Source organism: Stegastes partitus, unplaced genomic scaffold, assembly GCF_000690725.1.
Source record: "Stegastes partitus isolate 25-593 unplaced genomic scaffold, Stegastes_partitus-1.0.2 Scaffold513, whole genome shotgun sequence".
Lineage (NCBI taxonomy): Eukaryota > Metazoa > Chordata > Actinopteri > Pomacentridae > Stegastes > Stegastes partitus.
Genome location: NW_007578244.1, coordinates 332,417 through 358,663, shown reverse-complemented (window position 1 = coordinate 358,663; position 26,247 = coordinate 332,417). Strand labels below are relative to the sequence as shown.

Below are 26,247 nucleotides of genomic sequence, written 5' to 3'. Positions count from 1 at the left end.
TAAGAACCTTTGAACTCTTGCTGAAAGTTCAAAACCTACCCTAAATCAGCACTGAATGTGAGGCTATATGTATTTAAAGCTGCATAGATCAGCCACAGCTTTAAAATCTATAGATGTGAAGGTTTGCAGCAGACACATGGGAAACTACAATACTGTACAAGAAGCAGGTCCGACCTTCAGTGTTGACTTACCTTTGTATCCAAGGACGGCCACCGCTATGGTGAGTAGGGCGCAGAGCACGTACAGGAGCGCAATGGCTGCCCTTAATGCCCAGTCATTTTTACACTTGGTGCACTCTGTACCCTCCTGAATCCCTGCAACACACAACAGGATCTGTGTCACAAATCAAATGTTTAATATGCAGTAAGCCTGCTTCATTCCGGTAACACAATACAATGTCGGGAGGCAGTAGTAACTCGTACATTGTGCAACTGGAGATGGGAGTTAATAAAAATGAGCTAAAGTTTTTCATTCACAGAGGGACTTTTTTTTGTTTCATTTATTGCTAAGTTTAGTCCTGCATGTCTACAGTGGGACACGCTGTGCCTTTCTTCAGCCAAGTATCAATTGAAAACATTTGGCCTCATGAATAGGCAAGAAGACTCACTACAAAAACACAGCACATGTGTTACCCATACGACAGAAGAACCAAACCAAACAGTACCATTCCCCTTCTGTGTCATTCCTTATTGCCATCCAACCTACAACAACAGTGCAGTGAAATTTTTGGTCACTCATGTCACAGATGTTCAGCACTACTTCCTAAAAATCACGAACACTAAGTGATACAACGCTAAACATTGTACTACAGGCAGGATGTTTACTTGACTTCATTAGAAGTGACCAAGTAGCCTCTGCCAAGCAGAGCAAGAGGGCAGCTGTTGTACATTCACAACAGGCAATGAAGGTCTTTATGTAGGTGAAACAAACTTTAAATCACATTTTACAGGAAGAAAAAAAAATATGGAAACTTGTAAAACTTTGTCAAAGCTTAAGCAAAGACAATATGTTTAAAATACATGTTTATTAATGTAATATCAAACACACTTAAAAGACCCCTTTGAAGTAAATTTAAAAAAAAAAAAAAAGTTTTTACCTTGTTTGCATGTGCATATAGTGTATTTTATATGCTGGAAGAAGAAGTCAACACCATGATTTAGTATTATGAAGCAGCAGTGTACCGGTTAATGTCTTACAAACACAGTTTCAGACCTCCATTTATAAGGAACCGACCGTATAAACTTGCACAGTGGGACCTTCTGTATCATTATTCTTCTACAAAATCGGTCTCCAGTTTCAACGTGTGGCTGAATTGCTCCAATATTCCAACTTGTCATTGCATAGCACAGAGTAGTTTTACAGTGTTTGAGCATAGGTGTCATAGGTGAGCTGGTGTGCTCAAGCTGCAGCAAGTAAGAAGCCACAGTGTAGCATTACAGCTAAGCCATTCTAGGGCAGGAATGGATTATTTTAATGGAAACAAAGTATAAGTATGTAACTTTGATACACAGAGATGAGATTTCAGGGGCTTAATCAACCAGAGAAGGACTTCTATAATCAGCAATCCCAATTGTGATATATTATGTATTAATTATGACAACATTGAATTATCCAAACCAATTACTGGAAACACAGAATGAGGTAGCATCGCTACAGACAGGTCTTATTGGGTGAAAGAGTCATACTATCATACAGATGGAAGCAGGCGGCCTGTTTCAACAGACTTTATGTGGAGGTCAAAGATGAACCAGGAGGCTTGTCTGTGAAATATGACGGGTGTTTAAAGGAGACAGCAGGGTTAAAAAGCTTAGTGTTCTCCCTGCAGGTTTGGCTTACTTCTGGGTTTGTTTATAACCTGTTGGAGACCCTGACTGCTCCTCTTTTATAAATAAAACCAAAGTTGTAATAAACTGTTCTCTTTAAATCTATGAGAGGTGACACAAAACCACATATACGCAATTATTGATAAAGACATTATACTTGTAATGCTGTAGTTTTGACCGCAATTTGAGCTCTCGAGTTTAGACCAAGGACTAAAATCACCTTTGTGTTATATAAAACAATAAATATTCCAACTTGGCTTTTAAATCTGATATTAAACATTTCTGAACAAGTACTGCTTTTGATAATGCTTTCGGGTGACGCTGTCCTCTGGTCAAAACATGTCCCTGGGCATTAAGGGTAGGTCGACTGTTTCCACTGGGGAAATATTGCACAGCTGGGGCTGACATCTTCACATGACTTCCTGCCTTGAACAGTACTGGAGGCCCAGCTCTGTCCCTTTAAGTCATGTCACCCGTGATGGGACCGAATCTGCGGCTCCATCTTTCCCAGTCAGGGGTGGGCCGAGACCACCAGAGGGGTATGGGAGGCTTGGCCTCTTAGCTTTGGACCCACACATCTGTGCAAACATCATGTCTGACCACCTCAAAGGGGCCCAACCATGGACCTAGACATGGATATGTGGGCCACTGTTGTCCTTATGTGTACTGAGAGCCTCACGTTGGGAGCGAGTGTGGAGAGGTCCATCAGAGAATCCCCCACTGGTCCCACCACATGCTGCTTAAAGGACAACATCACACCATGTAAACAAGCAGTCGAGCGTCCGCAGGTTCTGGGTCAAGAGGGAGGCAGGAGTGGTATTTGTGTGAACTGGACCACTGAGGCAATATTATATGAGTGTTCCTCTTGGTTGGAGGGGCAATGAATTTCAAATACTTCCTTGCAGTCGAAACCCTTCTTCTCTTCACTCAGGCTTTTGCCAAACAATATATTTCAGTTATTAACTTTGATACAACCTCCCACTACTAATATAAAAATAAAGCCCTCTCATGCCTCTGCTAATTAAATGATGGTGTTATTACTACACCTGCTGCACCCCTTACTGGTTTTAACAGTCTTGTAATCATGTTTTACTATTCTAACTACATAACTAAGTACTTTAAAGCACTGTGGTAATTCATGAAACAACCAGAACAATGTTTCAAGATTTAAAAAGTCAGAAATAAAGCATTAAAAAAACCAACAGAGCCACTTGATCAGGTGTCTCGCCTGGTCACCATGTGAACAGACAGTAAAGTTGGTTTATTTATAGAGCATTTTAAATCTTACAGCTAAACCTTAAAGCTGCAGGCAAAATAAAATGTGGTTGTGCAGACTCAAAAGCAAAATAAAGAGTTTTAAGAGAGGATTTTAACTGTATTTGTTTGATTTGTTGAGGTGAACAGAGAGGAGCAGCAATGGAAAATGCACAGTCACCTTTGGGATCCTGGTCTGGAATGTAGCTGTTCAAGCTATTTGTCCATCATGAAAAAACAATTTGATGGCTATAAAATCTCAACCAAAGACAGCCAAAAGTGCTTTCAGTGTCAGGACTAATGTACATACAGAATCTCTATGTAAACCTTTAACCTCCTAGAGTTACCTCTGGTACTGTTTAGCACACACTGTGTTGTATAATCAGTGTTACATGTTCTCCCTACACTGACGCCTACACTGAACTAATTCATTCTGGGCAGAGCAGCTGGTAGCTCCTTCCAGGGGTGCAACATTTTCCCACTGGTTCTACTCCAAAGGATTTTGCTTAAACAACAACTCTGCCTGATGTGGTAATGATGACGAGAAAACACTTCCAAGGTAGCTGCAGGATTCTGTTACATAGAATCCAGAAAGAAAATAGAACTACTGGGTTTCTATATCCATGTTAAATATGGGCCAAACAACTTGAGGCTTGTTTTGTCACAGTTAAATCCACAGAGGATGCTAAGGTATGTACCATTGTGAAATACAGAATGTATCAGTAGAGCTCATGTTGTCCATTATCCTGATGATGATATTCCAAGGAAAGTGTTTGGCAAGCAAACATGTGCAATCTTTTCAAACTCACTATGGAAAATCTGAGGGTCATGAAAAATTGGTTGCTCAATTTTGTTGAAAGTAAATCAAATAAAGTCTTTAAATCCAAAAGTCACCAAGTGCTTCAGTTCATCTCTGCACTGACTGCCTACCGAGTTTTGCATTACAACCCACCGCATGATGTACCTCATTGTTCAGCAAGTACGTCATGTTTCATTTTCATAGTACCGCTGTGACTACTTGCTCTCTATGTATAAACTACCACAGTACATAAACATGCTGACACATGCATGTCATGAGCTGACTGAAAACACATTGCTAAACTGAAAGGCCCGGTGCAGAACACGGGAGAGTTTAGAAGCTGGACGGCAGCCAGAACGTCCCAATCAACAGGCTGGACTTGAGCCATATAATCCCCAAGAGGTAAATAAATGCCAGAGAAGCCTAGAAAGAGCAGAGGTATGGTGGAGGATACTGGCTTACATATGACTGCTGTCAAATGAAAACTATGTACATCCAGTTTTGGCCCATTTGTATACAGGCTGAGCTCATGGATGACAACAAAAATGACCATATTTTCCAAAAATGCATGAACATTGCCTTATCGCTTGTCTCTCTTGGTCCAGACCGCCATATCTCAACTAGTGAATGGATATTTATGGTTTCCAGAGAATGAATTAATATACATTAGGACATTGAAAAACATTAAGACATTTCCTCTAATAGTATAGTTCCTATTTAACCTTATTTAAGTTATACAAAGTACTTTACACTGTGTTTCTCATCACCCGTTCAAACATTCTCACACATGGCTGCTTGCCTGCCACCAGGAGCAACTTGGAGTTCAGTGTCTTGCCAAAGGATGCTTCCACACATGAAGGGGCCTTGGACTGAACCACCAACCAGCAGATTAGTGGAAAATCCAGTCTACCACCTGAGCCACAGTCTCCCCAAAATGTGGCAACATGATGTTGACATTTGTGGTTTTGAGTCAAATGTCTCAACAACTACTGAATGGATTGCCCTGGCATTTCATCTGGTCACATTTGTGTCCAAATTCCAGCAAAATTAATGACATCTGTAAAGTGACGCTTTGGAGAAATATCTGCACGAACAATATATTTTTTGAGCAGCTGACTGACTGTCCCGATAGATCGCATTAGATGTTCCTGAGTGATTTGTGTTTGCATTGGTACACCGAAGGAGTTATGTTCAGTTGTGGATCACTTATATCATTATTAATTACTTCACTGTTGTTGTGAAAGTGAAGAAAGCCAGAGGCTGAGGATCAGGGGAGGGGGAGGGGGGGAAGCAGACAGAGAGAGATGGGGGCAGTTCGGTGTGGTGTCTGTAAAACAGCTGTATTTCATTTGGACTCTGAGTCAGTCAAAGAAAAAAAATACATCAGTTATTCCTCTGTTCCATGTACCTGCCATTAGACTTGCCTGCATGCCCCGTCTCACTCTGGGCCAGCAGTGGAAATTTCCATGGCAACACAAAGAAAGCCTGTATAGACTAGAGCCTTTTTGTGTGAAGAGCCTTTGTGCAGAGTGTTAATACTATGTTATATACTGTAACTGGGTGGCTACCACAGGAATTCTTTCACTTCACAGCCTTCCATTTTGTGTTATATGAAAGTTGAATATGGTCACAGGCCAGAAACCAGCAGTCACACAGACAGGCCACGCTGCTCTGCTCCACCTGGATAGAGTCTGATAGATCAGAACGCTGCCAATGCTGCATTTTTGTCTCACATTTCCCGAAGGGAATGTAAATACTTTCCTTTTTAGTGGTTCTACTATTATGTGGTATATACAAATGTACAGACTGTCAAAACCACCATTACATATAATTATGGTTCAAGTTATAGTTTGTAATTTCCATAATCAGACTTGTATTGAAACAATTAGGTTTAAAAAATTGCTTCAACAAACCAAAACACACACAAGCAGACACACAAAAATGTAGAGTTTATCAAAACAAACAAGAACCACAGCGGACCACTGAGAATGAGAAAATGATGGACATGTGTGTTGGTGTTGTGTCGTGCAAAAAAGGGATTATTTGCCAAAAACTGATGTCAGAGTGATTGTTAAAGCTATGTTACTGCAGCTGCTTTCATCTTTACCAAACAGTCATAACATGCAAATACACACTACGTTATGTCTATGGTAACAGCAAAGGCATTTCTCTGTGACACTTGAGCATTTCTTGTAACCAAATAATTGTGACCAAAACATTTTTTGCAGATGATAACGTAATCAGGATTACATTTACTGATTATAGGCAATATCAGTATTGTTTCTGAAATTTAGTCTGTATGCATTTTATGAGTTGCTGTTATACATTAGTAAACAGATGGGTTTTAGCCTGCATGTAAAATAAAGAAACTACATCTTGTGCAATTATCCTGTAAGCTATAGTCTTTAAAATATAACCCTCATGAATTAAGTCAAGCCCTTTTGCTGCATTAATAACATCCTATTCACCATGTAGGGACTGCAGTCACTTTCTGGCAAATGGAAAAACAGCATTCCATGTATCAGTTAAATTGGTCCTTTCAGGCTAATTCAACTGGTAAAAATAACTTGATTTGATATAATGTAGGGCACACAGCAGGTAAAATAATGCAGTGAAAAAGGGTAATTGTAAAAGGATCCTTTCTTTCTGATTGTTTGACCAACATAAAAGCAGCTAATATTAACTGGGTAATGCGGCTTTAACAAGCAGTACAGCATCAGGGTTTTACAATTGGTTGGCACTAGGAATTACAAGTTCATAATCTGCGTTACTGCACCACTTCACTGGCTCACAAAAGATGTTGCCTCCACATCTGCAGTTTCAAGTCAGTTTCAAAAATAAACCGTCCAGAAAGCGGTAGTTTCTCAAGAAGGTTAAAGCCAGCAGCACGACATCCAGAAGCAACAACAGGGAAAAAAAACTAAAAGCGAATCCCCAAGATAACAAGGACATTTTTATAATAATAAATAAATGGCAACATATGACTAATTAATTAATAATTAATAATACTCTAAAGGCATTTAACTTTGTTACTGTGTGATTTTTTAAAAGTTTTGGGGCCATCCTCTGTAAAACCTTTTTCTTCAAATTGTTCCAGTCTTACTTGAAATATTCTAATTATCTGGACTAAAGACCAACAGGTAGGTTTAAAAGGCATGTTGTCTTTTTAAAATTATCACAAAAATTTGTAGCAGAACCAGAAACTGCATAAAGAGAAAGAATAGTTGGATTTTCAGGTTTCCTACACTGTGATGTGTCCTGCTGGGAAACGTACCCGAATCCAAGCTTAACATTGTGATATTTAATCAGAATCACTTCATTCTGCATGTCTTCTTTTAAAAAAATGCTAAAAATAAAGTCTGTGCTTTTAACCAGATTGAGAAACAGACAAACATTTAGGGACTTTTTTTTGGCTAAACTGCAGGTTGTGTTTACAAGTATAGAGACAATTCAAAAGTTTAAGTCAATTAATATCTATCATGTTTAGAGTCTGGTGGTACTTGGAAAAAATTGCACTTGTTGAATCCTGGTTTTTCCAAGTTTAGTAAAATAGACAGTCAAGATATTGACCTATTTTTGTCTTTCTTTCTTAAAAAAAACAAAAAACAAAAATCAATTATTGCATTATAACCATGGCATACTGCACAAAAGACATTCCCTATACCTCTCGCTTTGGTTGTGTTGTTTCCACAGAGGTGCAGGACTTTACATTTCAGTGAAAAATGAGCCCACAGTAATTTGTATGTGAAGATTTAAGAAGAGTAAAAAAAAAACAGCAACAACTAATTGTGGTCCTGTAGTTTGTCTATCCAAAGTCTAGTTTGAACTCATTATTTACACTCACTGACTACCAAGAGCTGAAGCTGGTTGTGTTTGTCCCACAATAAACAGGATGACTATTCATCAGGGAATGTCAGCATTCTGCCAGTCACATTTCACTGCAATCCATCCAGCAGTCATTAATAAATGTCCCTCAAATGTCAAAATCATAGTAGTGGTTGTCAATAAACAGTCAGAGGATCACCAGACTAATTAGTATTCATCTTCTGGTGATCACAAACATCTGTATGAAATTTAACAGCAATCCAAATAAGTAAAACAACAACAACAATAACAACAACAATGACTGATGTATTTGCACGTTTATTTTGCCTCATGCAGCTTTGGTTTAAAGAACTGAAGACTGGTGCATCAGACTCCATTCTTGGTAGCAAGCTGAAGCTTTGAGCTGGTCTACAAGGTGTGCTGGGGTCATGGTGTCCCCCTCTGGCTCTTCAGCTAACAGTCGCCAACTGGAATGTTAACAAGTAAGCACTATCCAACAGGGGAAGTTACCACTGAGACAAATTACTAAGACATTAGGTTGCTTGAATTGCTGAGCTAGCCTAGCATGCCTGGCTCTTGCTTTTTTCACTCCCTGTGAACAGGTTTATGACACTTTAAATTGGGCCCCAGCCCTGCAGCACATCTGGACCTTGTTACAGTGGAGCCAAATCAAAGGACGCATGCAAACATTTGATACATCATCCCTTCATGCCAAGCATCATAAGAATAAGTGGCTAAATTTTTAACTTTGCCCCCATTTGGCTATTTTGGGTGTTTTTATAAGAAACCTTTTTAGTGGTGCTCACTTCCTTTTCGTGATGAGTCAGGAGATCAGTGGTTTACGGACAGATTTGTGCTGAGCTGTTTAGAGAAAAATAACATATGGACAGCTACATGTCTGAACAGGAAGAGATGCTCTCATTATATACACACACGTGCACACATACACATATTGCCTAAAGCTGACAAAGCTGAACAGAGTTCTTTGAAGGCCTTGGCTGAAGGCCATAACACCATACTGGGATATACAATATCTTCTTTAGAAGACATCAGCACGCCATCACCCCTCAAGCCTGACTACAACGTAAAGGTATTCTCATCCCAGTTTCTTAGTGCCTTTGTGAGATATATTGTAAAGAAAATACAAGGTCCAATCAAAAAGTTCAGAGTCTGTTTACTGGATTTGATGTGACACTGTAGAATCCTGACCTGACCATCAGGAACTGTGTTGCACATATTTTGGTGACCACCGGCTGGCATACATTTGTGATTCCAGCACTGACATGTCGGTGAGGATCTGTGTTCCAAGCTCAGAATGACCCAACCATCATGTTGAGGATTATCGCTGGTGATGGCAGCCACAGCCACAACCCAGGGACCAAACAGCAGTTGTTGCAGTGGAAGAACCTCCAAGATGTGTCCAAGGTGCATCAGGTCAGGTGTACATGGGCATTTTAGTCAAGATTCAAATCACCCTTGAGTGACCTAAACACTGGGTTCTATTGTTAAGTCTCAGAAGGGGAACAATGGTGAAAATGACTTGAACTGTGGCACAACAGAAAATGATGGAAAAGGTTTTTCAGCTGCACCACCACAATCACCACTCACCACCTCTCCTACTCAACAGCTTTGGCTTCCTATGACTTCTTCCTCATCCTCAAAATGAAATTCAAGTTGAAGGGTTGCCATTGTGTGACAGTGAAGGAGATCCAAAGCGCATTGCAGATGGTTCTTGTTGTGCTTGCAGGCTTCTAGGGAGTGTTCCAAGCACGGCAAATGCAGTGGGAGAGGTTTATCGCTGCACAAAAACACGACTTTTAAGGTATTTCACTTAAAATACTGGGGGCAGAGATCTCAAAATATTAAAAATTAGGGAAAAAATGGGAATGGCTTTATTTTCAAAAATGACTTTTTTTATATTCAATCCCTATTCCCACACTGATATTTTTCATACAGTCCATTATTACATATGATTTTTTGCTATTCGTTTTTACATGAAGATAAGCTTTTAGAACATTTAGTTGGTCTATTTTGGTAGAAGAAAATATAAATATAATCACCTTAACCTGTTTACATATTCTACTCAGGGGCCACGGCAGTCTTGTGTAATGCCACCTGCTTCTTATTCTATTCAGAAACAAACCTTGTCTGCAAACTTTGTATAATTGCAAGTCTCTCAAATACTCTGTCATGCTTATGGAGTTCCATGGAAGCTCTGTAACAATGGAGAACAAAGAATAAACAGTGGCGTGTGCACTGAAAGAATTGGGCAAATTGACAAAAACAGTGGACCAGAGCTCTGTTTAGAAGGGAAACCTTATGGTGCATTTCTTGCTCATTGAGCAGTCTGCTGTGTTTTTTTTTTTTTTCTCTTTTCAAAGTGCTAAAAAGCACAAACAGAGCTTAACTGGTAGGAAAAAACAGTTAGATGGTCTATTAAAATAGAGATTCAGATCCAATGAAGCAATGAACATGGAGTTGATTAGACCTGGTTTTGTCATTCCATCTGTGGTTGATTAGAGAAAGGCAGACTATGACAAATGGGTCATATATCGTAATCCCAAGAGACTGACTTCTAAGCACGCAAGTGTGCCTCATAAACAACGCTGGGCCACTGTATTGGGGATACTTTGCACGGCACAATCTGGTATCAGAAAGTGTTTGTGTTCCAGTCAGCAGTTTTTATTAAGAATCCAGTCTCATCTCTCCTGGAATGACAGTGCAATGAAGTTAGGAGATGCACAGTTGGAGTCAATCACACCTGCTCTCAGGGCAAAAAATACCAACTGTTGACTGCCTTGTGAAATACAATCATGTCCATCATGAGCTGGCAGGCAGAGGTAATGTGGGAAGGAGGGGGTGTTTTTTTAATGTAACTGAGAATTAATATTCCCAGGGAAGGCTGTGAAGTGCAACTCAAATAACACCTGCATAATACTATTAAAAAAGAGTTTTTTGTTTTTGTTTTTGTTTTAATTAGGCACACACAAATATGCATGTTATTGCAGATTGACTAACCACTTAACTGTATTTAAGCTTCACAAATAGGCTAGTCGTCCAGTTTGTCAAGTACAATAAAAATATGAATTAATGTTGTTAGAGACAGTTTATTTGATATTCCAGAAACTGGCCTAAAACCACCACGGGTTCTAAGAACCATTTGCTTTTTTTGTGCACAGAACGGACCACTACGCATAAATATACCATAGTTTCACTAAACACGTTCCAGGATATTTAGGGCCAGCCAGGTAGTTTATTATCACACAAATTAATGTAAAAAAACTCTATTTTGATGGGAAGCTAAGAAAGAAAATGACAGACATTAAATTGCAGGCCGTTCTTATGTCCATGCTGCTAATGTAATCTATTAAAGTATACATTGTTCTGCACTTTGCATTGCAAATTTTCAGCTAATGTGCTTCTGGGATAGTGTATTTACAACGGAAAAGCAATATTTCTACTTTTTTTCTTTTTTCTTTGTTTTTAAGTATTTCTTTAAAACAGATATTTATAAGAACCACCATTCACATGCATGAATTTAGAAAAACATGGAAGCCATAAACTAAGTTTATTAGGCTGAGTGGAGAACAAGAGACCCCCTGGCTCCTCCTGCTCATGTTCCAGTGTTGGCATGTTGGAATGAGGTTATTTCAAGTAAAACAGGACCATGTGAACCTCAGAGAGGAAGAAGAGGGGGTGGGTCATTGATCCTCACTTTCACCATGTCACTCTTACCACATGGGTATTCATTCCCTGGGCTTTGACTTATGACTTGTTAAAAATGTACGATACATGTTCTCCGGTCCTGAGTATGCACGAAGGTGCACAGCAATGTTTGCAATTAAGGTTGAAGACTGCAGCAGCCTTTAAAGACCCTTTAAAGTTTGTTCGAGAGGTAACTGTAAAACTTCATGAAAACAAAACTGGACAACAAATTTGATTATAGTGATTACAAATCAGCAAACTATGAGTCACCATTAACAAGACTTTGACTACAGGTAACAGACAGTAAGGAATAGTACATTAAAAAAGAAATGGATACACAAACATATCAATATGAAAACGAATCAAGTTTGACCCTCTCTAGAAGCATTAGTCTGCAATTGGCTGTGACATGGACGTTGAGAAAAATTATGTCTTTTCTGTCTGATTTACTTGATGGGAAAGTGATGTCTCCTTAAACTCAACAGGAATTTCTAGCCAATAATTTAAATCATGAAACTCCATGTTTTCCTTCCCTTGTAATCATTTAATAAAAATCTGCAGCCAGGAGCTGTAGTACCAAGCTAGCAAGAGATATGTGAGTTGGCGGGTCACCATATGTCTCATGTAACCAGATAGCTTTGTCTTTAACAGCCCCTTGTGAATTCTATGTCAGTAAATCAGTCGTAATGGGATCAAAACACAAGGATGTAATAATAATAAAGACTTTGGTTGGTAGAATTGATTCTAATGAGTAGAGGCTTGTGACTTTTACTTTTTGTTTTAACAGAGTCAAAAAGAAATTGTGTTGCAGTTGAGAACAACTAAGCCCAGAAAAGACAGTAGCCATCACTAAAGACCTCCACTGAATTTCATCCATTCTTGAAAATAAAGAAATTATATATTTTTTGTTTTTAAAACAAAATCCTTTTCAGTCTTATACATTTGTGAAACTTCCAAAAAGGGGTCCCTTAAGGCTCAATCCTGGGGCCAGTTCCGTTCCATTGTAATGTATATCTTTATGCCGATGACACAATATTGGACTGTAGTGCAGACAACATACATTTGGCTGTAAAAGCCCCTCAGGATTGCTTGCCTAAGATACACGTTCTCCAAAAGCATAAATTGGTTGTCAGGGCAGATAAAACAAAGTAAAGAGTTTTCACCAGAGCCAGAAACATTGCTTTTGGGAATCTGATGATCTCTACTCTGACATATTGGGTGCTACAGAGCATAAATATCTGGGAATGTAGGTAGATGAGAAACTGGCTTTTAAACCTCATGTGTCCATCCTGGTGACCAAACTACATCAAAAATTGGTTTCTTTTGGAGAAATAAATCATGTTTCCTATTGCACTGTAGAAAAACACTTAGTGAGTCAACTTCTCTATCAGTGTTGGATTATGGTAACTTTTGTGGTGAAATACATGCATCAATGGTGACTCTTCGACACTTCAACAACTGTTTATCACTCTACATTAAGATCTATTACTGGTGGTAAGTATAATACTCATTAGCGTGAGCTGTATGCTGAGGAAGGGCTCTTTTTAGTAAGACATGATTTTTTTTTTGTTGTTGTTGTTTTTTATAAGGCTCTAACTGTTTTTATAAACCCTTACATTGACTCATTACTGTCTCTTAATGTGGGCCCCTACTGAACATGCTCAAATAACTGGCTGTTTTTACTGAGCTTGGAAAATGTAGCTTTACCCACTGTGAACCTGCAATCTGGAATAACCCGCAGAACAATCAAAGGCTTAACTCATTTTTACCCTTAGGACAATTCAGGTTTATCATTTCATCTTATTTTACTTCCAGCGTTTCTTGTTTTAGTTGATTCAGTTGCTTTGAAAACCTGAATGCTCTAATGAATATTTTTATTATTCTGCTAAGTTTGCCTTTTAATATTTTATTGTTATTATGATCCAAGTTTCACATCTTTTGTTTTTATGCTCAGCTACATTGCAAATAAGGCCTCCACACCGCAATGTGTTCAGAATTTAAACAAAGGTTGAATGAACGTGGGTCTCCAGCTGATCTACCACCATATTAGAGGCAGTTTGTCTGTTGCATTAGTTACACTGACTCACATGCCAGGAAGAATCAACACAGTCAAACAGACACATCAAAAGTCAAAAAACATAACAAGAACTAGTAGAACAATGCACCAACACAGGCATGTGATCAAATGGTGGATGCCGCACTGTCAGTTATTGCTAAAGTGAAGCTGTGCCAGAACAGGTTGCTATAGCAGCACCACACCCAACTGAAACTAACGGCAGTGTGAAGGATGCTTCATGGATAATTTTGTGTTTTAGAGGTTCAGTACTGGATGTGTTCTGCCAACACATGGAACATAGTTATTTTAAAAGAAACCACAAGAAACAAGCACTGGCCACTTCAGTGAATAAACCCACACAAGATATAAAACTGTTTCCGTCACCGGTTTAAGTCATTTACAGGGTTAGGCAAAGTGCACAAGAGGGTCTAGTAAAGCAAGAACTTAAATTACGTTATATTTTTAACTGAGACTTCCATGTAGCAATGTGTTGCATCTCTGATCTCATTAGTTCTCCAACTCCCACCCCCCTTTCCTTTTAATAGGAAAAATATTCAATGGTCCAAATGTAAAATGTGGATTACAAAAGAGTGATTGGCATCAAATTATTCTTTAATCACAACCATGTTATTCTGAGAAAAGGCCATTTTGTATTTGTTGTGAAGCTTCACAGAGAACAGTCTTGGCCTTTAAAAATCGGACACAGTGAGATCAGTTGCAAAGCCCAACTAATCACAACCTCCCCACCACAACATGAACACAAATAAACTGAGGCATATTTTGTCGCACAGGTTAAGAATATTTCATTACACTTCATGTGAGCCCAAAACCACTGCTCGGGTGTCGAGTTAACAGCAGAACATCTGTGCAGTTGGGTTTTGGTGTGGTCATGCCTACTGGGTGGGCTGCCGTGGAAGTACTTACGATACTGAATCAGCAACAATCATCGCCCAGCCTGATGTTCATCAGCCTGAGTGTGGCTGAGTTTGTGCTGTACGCTATCCCATCACCACACAGCACTTTCAAGCTTCATCACCCAGTAGAGCCAATAAAACCACACAGTGTGGACCCAGCCAGTCATCCCGCCAAGACCGGCTTTACTTGTGGGGAAAGACGCTGACCACAGAAGATGGTATCTAGCTGCTGTTTCAGGCCACCCTAGTTTTACTGTGGCCCATATCAAGACGAGTAGGAGAGTTATGCAAAGTGCTATTAACCTAACTTTTTATCATATGCAAATTGTCCACAGTACAAAAAAATAATACTTTCGTACTTATTGCTAGTGCAATCTGATCATGCAGACAGTTTTCACAGGATCTGCTGAGGTTTTGGAATATCCCCCTTGAGATTTGTTTATTGTTGCACAGCAGCGGTTTAAAAAAAAAAGAAAGAAAAAAGAAAACAAAAGCTTGCAAAGCAATGAAAAATGTACCTAGTTAAAGACATCTGAACTTGCTACCAGAAATCAGATTTTTTCAGTCATTGTAAAACAGCAGTTCTTGCTCTTTGGTGCCTGTTTAAAAGTTTAAAAAGAGCGGGCGCCCCGGTAGCTCAACCGTATAAGACGGTGACCCATGTACAGTGCTATAGTCCCCAATGCAGTGGCCCTGGTTCAAGTCCAGCCAGCAGCTTACTTACTGCATGTCCTTCCCCCACATTTCATTGTCCTGTCCAATAAAGGTGAAAAAGCCTGGAAAATATCTTTTAAAAACAACAACAACTATGTGCATCAGAAACTAAAAAAATGGCCTTCTGTGGCAGATCCAGAAAAATGGCCACAAGACACCATATCCACATTACTATGATTTATGATTCAATGTACCAACCAGCATAGAGTTCTGTACATTAGAGCTTTTAGAGTACAGGCTTGCTTGTGGTTCCTAGAGTTTCCAAAAACAGAAAGGGAGGCAGAGCCTTTAGGTATCAGGCACCTCAACCCAGCTAGTCCAGGCAGATGACCACCATTCCTGAGTCTGGTTCTGCCGGGGGTTTCCTCCTGTTAAAGAGGAGATTTTTTCCTCCCATGGTCTCAGAAGAGCTTATTGAAAAAAAAAATGTTTGGATTTGATGGGTTTCAACATCTGTGGCTGAAAACAAAAATGTCTACCATGACATAATATCAGACCACATAGTGAAAGGGCAGATGGGCAATTAAGTAAGAGTTTTAAGCTCATGAAAATTGGAAAATAGTTTAGTCCTTTACAGAAACAGTCTCCCCAGAAGTCAGTAGTCTGGTCCATAGACTTCACTGGCAACAGTCTTTTAGAGTACAGTGATGCTACCGGGTAAAGGTCAAACCCTCAGATCCAAAAATCTGCATGATGTTCGTCATTTGTAATCTAAATCAGTCCATCAACCTCAAGTCAGTGGCAGTGTATGGAGTTTAAGTTTGTTTTTTCTCTCACAAAATTCCTTCATCCATTGGATTAATAAGACTGATATCTCAAAACTGGAATGTGACTAGATTTTACAAGAGACAAAATCAGATTTTAACTAATGTGAGTGAACAAACATTGAACTATTGTACTGAACAGTGTGCAATCACTTCTGCAAACATAAATATTAAGCAAGTTTGCCCAAGCAGACTGAGAGGTTCTGATATTTTCCTTTGCAGCAGATGTACAGATGTGAATATACAAACACATGTCTGACTTGAAATGCTCATTTACAACACTTGAAAACTGAGTAAATGAAAAAACTCTAAATGGCCTTCTTCTTTGCGTAACATGCAGACATTTATCAGTATCTCCAAAAGTACAAGAATTAAAGCATAAACAAGAAAAACACTGAGCAGTGTGCTGGTTTTGGGCCAATGTAAGCACAACCAAAGAGACAAAAGCAGCACAGCCGGGTGAGAGTCGGACAGTGAGCAGCGCTGTGACTCACAGCAAAACAAAGAAAAATACACATTTTTCATTTGAGCTTTTCTGCTGTTTTTCAAAGACAGGAAGCAGCAAAGTTGACATTGGCCATGTTTGGAGCCAAAAGAGTTCCATTAATTGTAACACTGATGTGGAGATATATACAGAACGTCTTCACCCAGCCCGTCTGAGACTTCTGACAGAAAATAAAGTCAGACACTTTCAATATTGTGTGTGTTATTCTTGTGAGTGAGCCAAAACCTGCTGCGAATGTGGTGCTCGACAAACATCCATTATGTGAGAGACGACACCCTATCAGATGACAGCTGGTTTCAGGCGTGTCGTTAAAATTGGCCCGCGTATCCCTTGAGGACAAGCAGCAGTGAGTGGTGTGAAAAAGTTTGATGAGGTGGTTAAGCCAATTTCAGTCAAAACAACTATGGCTATAAAAAAAAAACACTCTGACAGAAGCTCCACTGCAACTCCGCAAATGTCATGTTTTATATCTGAGATCCTTTTTCACTGAGTTAACTGTAACTCCTCCTTTCATGTCTGCATAGCGATGTCTGCGCTGTACGTGTCTAATGCATGCCTGCTAGAAAAGATGGAAGTCAAGGCAGCTGGAACACATTGTGATCTCCAGGACCGATAACAAATGGAGCCTTGTTGGAGTTCACACAGGAGCAGAAGTCACTTCATCGTCACATGTGCCTTAACGTCCAATCGTGTGGGCACGTCTAATCTCTGATACAAAGCAGTCCACTTCAACACTTTGATACTTTTACTATTCACATACACATATGCTGAGCAGTGCGTCATTGCTGTTTCTAGCAAATGTTACTCCAACATTCCAGCTCTGTCTCCCAACAATACCATTCCTGTACAACTAATCTGTATTCTTACTTACGATTGACGAGAAACTTATTTTCTGCCAGATCCTGTTTGTTTGCAAGGTATCACAAATACAACTCAAATCAACACGTTTTTGCCATTTAATTCATCCTTATACTGTCGCTCCTGTTCAACCATCCAGTTCATATATTAGATAGGGTGTGACTCATCATCCTGAAGTTTTTCCTTCATTTTCTGGGTAACCAATCATTTTTGTGAAAGGGTCATATTTTAACTTAGACTGTGCTATTTTCCTAAACCTAACCAAGTGATTTTGGTGCCTAAACTTAACCAAGCTCCTAACACGTAGTTATCATGGTGAAAGTGGAAACCAAACCATGATATTTTGCTAAATCTAACCATGTAGTTTTGGTTGCTAAACCCAACCAAGCAGTGAGTCAAAAACAAACATAAATAACAAGTAAAGCGAAACTTGAGTGTTAAAATAATGGTCCCACATGGGTTGTGAACGTCACTCTTCTTGGTGAAAGTTCTGTCACTGACTTCTGCTTCCATCCTCCCCTCCGAACTCCTTACCCAGACTTTGTGACTCCTTCAAACTGAAAGCTTTTCTTACTACGTCACAGTCTTACTGCTTCAGGAGAAAACACGTTTCTTTCAAAATCTTATTGAGAATCCAGTTTACTTGTATAGGAACATCATTTCTTGGTAGACAGGGTTGCTTCCTCTCGTTTTTAGACTTATGTGAATTGTGAATCTCATTTTCAATGTTTTCATGCTCGTTCAGTTGTTGTGTCAGACTCTGCTGGAGGGTTCATTTGGGGACAGAAACTAAAAAATTGTTATGGTTACAGTATCGTTAGAGTAGTGGTTGAGGTTAGGCAACTAAAATTGTAGTCCAGTTGAGGCAAATCCAGCATTATATGCTGGCCTCTAACAAAGCACTGCTCTGCTCTCCTGGATGGAAGTCAGATATTACGACATACCTGTACAAGCTGTGTATTTATTATGTTTGGAGGCTCTTATAACTCAAGCACTGAAAAGGTTCTCTTTTGCAAGGCATGGGGATGTCCTGAAAATGTATGCAGACAGGACCCAAAACTTGGAAACTACCACTAGTACATGTTTTAATTATCCTGTGAATACAAAGCACATAAAAACTTACTCAGCTCAACTTCATACAACATCCTACTTCTCTGTGACATTGCTTTAAGAAGTCGCCAGGTCTCGAATAAGGGTAACAATGTGTGGACGACTTGGTCATGAGCCAGTACAGTGGCAATGTGAGCATCATTGGCCAATCCTCGCAGTGGAAGTAAATTAAACATTATTATAATTTCTAGGGGGGCTGTAAGGTGGTTAGCACCATCACCTCGCAGCAAGAAGGTTGCCGGTTCGCGTCTCGGTGAGGACACCCGGGATCTTTCTGCATGGAGTTTGCATGTTCTCCCCGTGCAGCGTGGGTTCTCTCGGGTTCTTTGGCTTCCTCCCACACAGTCCAAAAACATGTTGAGGTTAATTGGTGATTCTAAATTGTCCGTAGGTGTGAATGTGAGTGTGCTTGGTTGTCTGTCTCTAAGTGTAGCCCTGTGATAGACTGGTGACCTGTCCAGGGTGTCCCCTGCCTTCGCCCTAAATCAGCTGGGATAGACTCCAGCACCCCACGACCCTCATGAGGATTAAGCGGTGTATAGATAATGGATGGATGGATACTTTCTAGGGATGTCCAACAACCAAGGGAAAAAATAAAAAAAATAAATAAAATACGATTGAAAATATTTTCCCTTCAAGATTCTTTTTCACAGTCATAACTGTCTCAACTCTGATTTTGTTCAATCTTCTGAGCGCCAAGGATTTTCTGGGTGTATTTAGTTTTTTTGTCACATTTTTCCTCACCGTGGGCTCATTTTTCACAGCAATATAAAGTCCTAGGCCAAAACAGAACAACCATGACTAGAAGCAAATGGCTTCTATGCTGCATAACACAGTTATTATGCAACAAATCAAAAAAAGAAGAAAAAAAGTTGGATTTCTTTGATTATTTTCATTAACACAAAAAATAAAAAATAAATTGCAGTCAACATATAAAATGTTTTTCCAACTGCCCTTGAGTTTTCTTAATAATAGGAATAAAAAATGTCAAATACTATAGATATGTTACTACTTACATTTTAATTTTGTTTCCGTACTTATATCTCCTGTCTGTTCGGTGTAAACACAGCCTGCAGTTCAGTTCAGATCAACCAAAACGTGCCAGAATTTCCTTTATGTAACTGCTGGTTGCAGCTCAGTCACTAATGGCTACATCTTTGTGCAGAGGAGAACTTCTAGGACCATCAGACAGCTAAAAATCTGGTGACTGTCTGTTTTTACAGTTTCAGGCTCTGATAAATGGTGTAATTTATCTGCTTTTGTAAAAACATTACATGCCTTTTAAATATACCAGTGAGTTTTGGGGTTCAAAAGGTTTAATATATGATATTTTATGACTAGTCAGTCTTGTGTTCAGCAATGTACGCAATTATGTGCCAGTTGAAGAAATGCTGTCTTGCACATAGTTTCCACTGTGTGAACACATGCCATTCCTGACGAGTAAGATGGGCTGCAGGCAGCAGACTTTGCCTTATTCTTATCACTGTCTGCATTTAAACCATTTTCAACTGCATTAAGTCAACACTTAATCTTCAGACTCTGGAGTGAAGGGGTCTGTTCATTTGACCTGCAGCTGACCTACACCAGCCCCCCCTCCAAAGCCCTGAGCAGAAATCCCCGTGGCATGCTTAACGCTGGCCCTCACCAGGACGCAGCAATTTCTGCCTTGTCTGGGATCCATTCCCGCCTGCCTTTCATTGGTCAATCCAGGATTGACCCACCGTCCTGGGACCAGTCACAGACTGCTCTTGCAGATTTTGCAGGTCTGGAATAAAATCAACGAGGAGTCAATCCAGCAGCGTTTTGTGTTGTTTTACCTGTCATTGTTGCTCCTTTTGTTACCCTGTTGTTAACTTTTTTTTTTTGCTTCTCTATAGTTCTTTATTGTTGTCTCCCTCTCTCCTCTTTATTGAAAACACGAGCAAGTAATCTTTCATTAGGACAACGGAACGCAAACGGCTTGCATGCATGCCCTGGAGGGGGTTGTAAGTAACAGGCAGGCATTCAGAAAACATTCTTTTCTGGTAATAAAGTCCCCGTAAATTAAAACCACTTGCTGTTTTGCTCCCAAAAATAAGTCAGGCAAGGAATGCGACTCCTCAGCTCAAAATAAAACCATTGACAAATGTTTCCCTCTTGAATCAGACAGAAATAAAAGCAGATTATTGAAAGCAAAAACAATGACTGGGCACTGACTGATGTAAATATAATAAAAGGAGCTGTTGCATGAAGAAGGAAGTATATATACTTTTTGTGAAATCATGTCCTCTTGAGGTTATATTTTTCTCTTTTTCCACCCCCTCTTCCCTCTCTCTCCTTGGCACATTGCTGACACAGCACAGCCCAGACCTGGACCCTGAAGGCCCATACTGCATACTCCACCTCTCCCTCTCTTTCTGAGTATATAGGTTTGCACTGAATAAACTTCCAGTATGGACACAGGAAGCTGCTCAGCAATTTCTCAGGTTTGGACACACTCTCAGTGGGATAATAGACCTCTTGTGGAAAGCAGATGTCAAAATGAGTCAAGGACCTTATTCCTCTACTCACTGAAGACATACTACCACATACTTTTCTGCCGAAACACAAGGATATGCATTGTCAAGTTAAACAAGTTCAACATTTTGGAAAATGCCCCTTTTTTGTGAGAGATGAGAAGCTTGCCAGTCACTTGCACATTAGTGGGCTAAATTTTGAGTTGCAGCAGGAGCAGGTTAGCTTACAACAAAGATCTCCTTATACCATCTAAAGCTCACTAATCGACTGGTTTTATCTTGACTGTTTAATCATTGCACAAAAAGAGAAGCAAAAATGTAGTTTCCAGTAGAGCCTGATCAATATTTGCTTATTCAGCCTTTCACAGATACATCAGTATTGGCATACATGCTACCTAATATAACATACTATTAAAAAAACTAATAAAGAAAAAAATAAAAAATTTAAAATAAAATAAAAACTAAAAAATCTTTCATATGTATATATGATTACTGCAGTTTCCCAGAACAGGAACCAGTGAACACCACAATGGCAGATATCTAAGAAAATCATATCAAATCAATCAAATCAAATTACAGTTGTATGAACAAGATGAGAGAGCTTTTATTCAGGACCCAAACACTAAAAGCAATTAAATAAAGAAGTGCAGCTTGTGGAATGAAGCTGTTGAAGCTGTTAAAGAGTGTCAGGTATGAAAAGCTGGACATCACCGGGTCTGGTCATGATCCACACCTACCGGCTAAAGAGGCTAACTCCCTCCACAAGCATCTGGCAGTACAAATAAATCAATTGCTGACAGATAGGACCCACCCAGACTGGCTAACCCAAGGGCAAACAGTCCTTACTATGAAGGACCCCTAGAAAGATGCAATCCCTACGAACTACCAGCCAATAACTTGCCTGTGTACAAAACAGAAGCTCCTGTTAAGCATCATAGCGGCTAAGATGAATAGGCACATGGCACAATACATGAACCATGCTCAGAAGGGAATTGGTAGCAATACCAGAGGAGGCAGGCACCAGCTACGAGTAGACAGAGCAGTCACCCACAACTGCAAGTCCAGAGAGACCAACCTGTGAATGGCCAGGACTGACTACAAGAATGCCGATGACTCAGTGCCACACACATGAATCCTGGAATGCTTGGAGTTGTACAGTATCAACAGGACACTAAGAGCCTTCATCAAGAATTGGCCAAAACCCCCTCAGCCAGATCATCACAAAGACAAAGCGGACCAGACCATCAGCCACCTCCTCTACATGGATGACATCAAGCTGTATGCCAAGAGTGAGCGAGACATCAACTCCCTGATCCACACCACCAGGATCTGCAGCAACGACGTCAGGATGTCATTTGGACGAGACAAATGTGGCAGGATGGTATTAAAGAGGGGAAAGGTAATCAGAACCAAGGGGTTTCAACTATGAGAAGGCAGCATTGCAGATGTTCAGGACAGTTACAAATACTTTGGGATACTGCAGGCAAATGGGAACCACAAGGAAGCTGCAGTCTGTCTGCCACAGTCAAACATCTTCAACAAGTAAGGCAGGTTGTAAAGAGTCAGCTGAATAGGAGGAACAAGGTCCAGGCCATCAACACATATGCCCTGCTTCCGATACCCTGCTGAAATAATCAACTGGCCAAAGGAGGTGATGGAAGCCACGATATGAAGACAAGAAAGCTCCTCACAATGCATTGAGGGTTTCATCCCAAGTCCCGCACCTTCAGGTTGTATAAGAAGAAGGCCGAGGGCAGCTGAGGACTGGAGTGTCCACACCACTGTCCAAGATGAAGCAGCTAAGATTCAGGAAAACATCCTGAAGATGACCCCCAAGGACAAGCTGCTGAGTGATTACCTCAGGCAACAGAGACCCAGGAATGCAGAAGATGAGACCCAACCATCATGGTGAGACAAGCCCCTCCACAGCATGTACCACCACCAGATAGAGGAAGTGGCTGATGTCAGGAAATCCTACCAGTAGCTAGAAAGGGCTGGACTGAAGGACAGCACAAAGACACTGATCATGATTGCACAAGAACAGGCCCTTAGCACAAGATCCATAGGGTGGTGGTGGGTAACCAACCACACATCGTGTTGGTGGTGATAGATGTGGTGATACCGAGCTGCAGTAACATCAGATAAAAAGAACATGAGAAGCTGGAGAAGTACCAAGGGCTGAATGAGGAACCCAAAAAGATGGGGGTGGTATAGGCAACAGTGGTTCCAGTGGTGATCACTGGGCACTGGGAGCAGTGTCCCACAAACTGGAGAATGGCTCCAGCAGATCCCAGGAACAACATCTGAGGTCTCTGGGCAGAACCGTCAAACTCTAGGTTTTCAAGAGTCACTGTGATGGAATCACTGCATTGAAGTGCTGGATGGACTGATTACCTGTCCAGACTAGATGTTTCCTTTGCTTCCAACCTTCATGCTAAGCTAGGCTAATTACCTCCTTGCTCCATGTCCACAGTTTCACTACAAACATGAGAGTAGTATCGATCTTCCTATCTGACTCACACTTCACATGTGAATAAGTCTATTTCCCAAAATAAATAAATTTGCAGAAACGCAGCAATTGGTAATGCTTAGATACAAGATGTCGAGGGTCAATTAATGCTTTGGTGAGTATGAAAAGGATGTTTGTCATATGCTAACTGTATGTCTTCTGAAGTTTTTGAAGCAACATCACTGTTCTCAAAACCACATATGTGTTTCTCCCTTTAGGTAAGTTCCAAAGACATGGCCAATCTATGTCAAGAGCTTCTGATACATCAGAGTATTTTGTTTGGGCAGTTCTATATAGGTTTTGACTTGTTCCAAATCTACAAACAGCAGATATTGGATATTCAAAGAATATGTCTTGTTGGTGGAATGCTCATTTAACCTTTATCTGTTCCTGTATAGCTGTTTAGTAACCAGAGGTCAAGCAGCTGCATAAAAAGTCCAGATGCTCAGAATGAATAATGTGCAGTGTAACTCATGTCTGAATCACACACACACACACACACACACACACACACACACATTACGACAAGAATGATGGTTTGTTTTAAGTAAGTTAATCCAAACTGTCCTCTTGATCTAATAAGATCTAAATCAACACACACATTCACGTGTAACACAGTAAGATTTGTGTACATGTGTAAACTGATTGTGATGACACACGATGTAGATTCCTATTGCATTCACACTTCTTGACATATGGCTGCTGAGTGCATGTATGACACACACACACACACACACACACACATACATACACACACACTAAACCACTTCTTAAACCAGACGACCAAAAGTGTAACTTGATCTCTACTGGGACAGAAGCAGCAGAAAGCTATGAGAAGACACTAATATATCACGCTGCAGTTAGAATTCTTCACAGCATTGCGATCAAAGACTGAAAAATATAGCTGCAGGCGGCCATTAATGGTATCCAAGTAACAACTATTATTGCTGTATTTACAGACCACTGTTTTGACAGACAATGTAAAAGATATAGTCAAATCCTGAGTCAATAGTCAAGTCAAGTCAAGTCAAGTCAAGTGACTGGTATTCATACAGCACATTTTAAACAACAGCTATTGAGCCAAGGTGCTTTCCAGTGGAGAATAAGACTAACGTTACAAATTTACCCAACAAGTTCCATCCATCCATCCATTTTCCAAACACCGCTTAATCCTCATGAGGGTCGCGGGGGGGCTGGAGCCTATCCCAGCTGACTTAGGATGAAGGCAGGGGACACCCTGGACAGGTCACCAGTCTATCACAGGGCTACACTTAGAGACAGACAACCAAGCACACTCACATTCACACCTACGGACAATTTGGAATCACCAATTAACCTCAACATGTTTTTGGACTGTGTGGGAGGAAGCCAGAGAACCTGGAGAGAACTTCTTTTTGCTGCCATGTCCTTTCAGATGATACAGAAGTTCTTTGTCTGCCATCAGTTGATAAAGTGTAAATGGTAAATGGTACATGGACTGCTTTTCTACCTTGGCGGCACTCGAAGTGCTTTACAATGTTTTCTCATTCACCCATTCACACACCCATTCATACACCAATGACGACAGAGCTGCCATGCAAGGTGCTAGTCTGCCATTGGGAGCAACCTTGGGTTCAGTGTCTTGCCCAAGGACACTTCGACTGTGGAGGGGCGGGAGATCGAACTGCCAACCTTATGATCAGAGGACAACCGCTCTACCACCTGAGCCAAGTGTAATCAATGTTGCCATAGAAAGCTGATAGGCCTTTTATAATCCATATGTATGCAACAGTAACATGGTCAAACTTCCGCATAGAAATACTACATGGCTGCAGAAATGTGCTTAGAAAGTTCAAGGTAAAACACCCATATGATTATTTTTGTGTTATTTAGCAGTTAAGTTTTCTTACGAAGTATCTCCTCTAGGACCAAATCTGAGATATTGTGGTCATACCTACCTGAAGGCTTCTAAACAATGATATTAAAAAGAAACTTACTAAAATAGCTTTAGGTGCTAACACCTGATAGTCTGTTGAGACTAAAATATAATATCTCATTATTTTTATTACGAGGTTTTGCATATTTTCAATGTGCTTCACACAGATGTGGAGTTAGTAACATCTGGTGAGCGGGTATCACTTTTATTGCCTGATGAGCGGGTAAAAATATGAACCTGTCTGGAAAATTTGGCCCTGACAACCACATATGGGGATAAAAGAAAAAGGAAATGAGCAGACCCATTTAGAGAGTGAATATTTGATTTTAGACCAAGTGATTTTGCATAGTTTTGTGCTGGGTGGAACAAAAGTGCACTGATGCTGATAACGTTGCAAAGTCATCAAGTGGTCAGGAACACCCAGAATGCTGCGGTTTCCCTTCCTGCTGTACCCCACTGCTGTTACAGCAGAGAAATAAAAATGAACACAGCAGCCAAAAATAAGTTTGTTTCTGGGAAATGAGGTGCAGCCTCCATTTAACCTTGAGGATTATAGTGAGTGTAGGTGGGATGCAGCCAAACAAAATACTCTATTCTTTAGACAATAATTTGGAGTGACATCACTGATTTCTGAGGAATAAGAACCGAAGTGAAGGTGGTCACAGCTGGAAGTCAAGAAGTCACTTGATACTTACCAAACCTCTTATAACCAAAGGACTGTACCTCCTCCTCATCAGCGAAGTCGTCTGGAGGAAGAGCACAGAAATACATTAGTACCTGTGAAACTGCCATTTCATTTGCCGTAACAAAATGAATCATAACGCAGTTTTACAGGAAAAACAAGGAGGCATTACGTCACGTTATTACATAAGTGTCCCAGCATATAAATCATAAAAAAGGCTGTTGCTAAAATTTCACTTAGGAACTTTTTTTACTAGCGAATTTCTGTAAACTCAGCAATCTTGATGAAGACTGCAGAATGCTATTGAAAACTGATCATT

The 26,247-nt window shown here is 40.1% G+C and overlaps 1 protein-coding gene across 1 annotated transcript in view; it reads right to left on the bottom strand.

Moving 5' to 3' along the window:
• colec12 (collectin sub-family member 12) overlaps positions 1-26,247 on the bottom strand; it is a 39,719-nt gene that overhangs the window by 8,258 nt on the left and 5,214 nt on the right. The window contains exons 2-3 of the mRNA XM_008287689.1: positions 25,942-25,992; positions 192-314 (exon numbers count right to left, since the gene is read on the bottom strand). Coding sequence (XP_008285911.1) covers positions 192-314; positions 25,942-25,992 — 174 coding nt within the window. The remainder of the gene's footprint in view (positions 1-191; positions 315-25,941; positions 25,993-26,247) is intronic.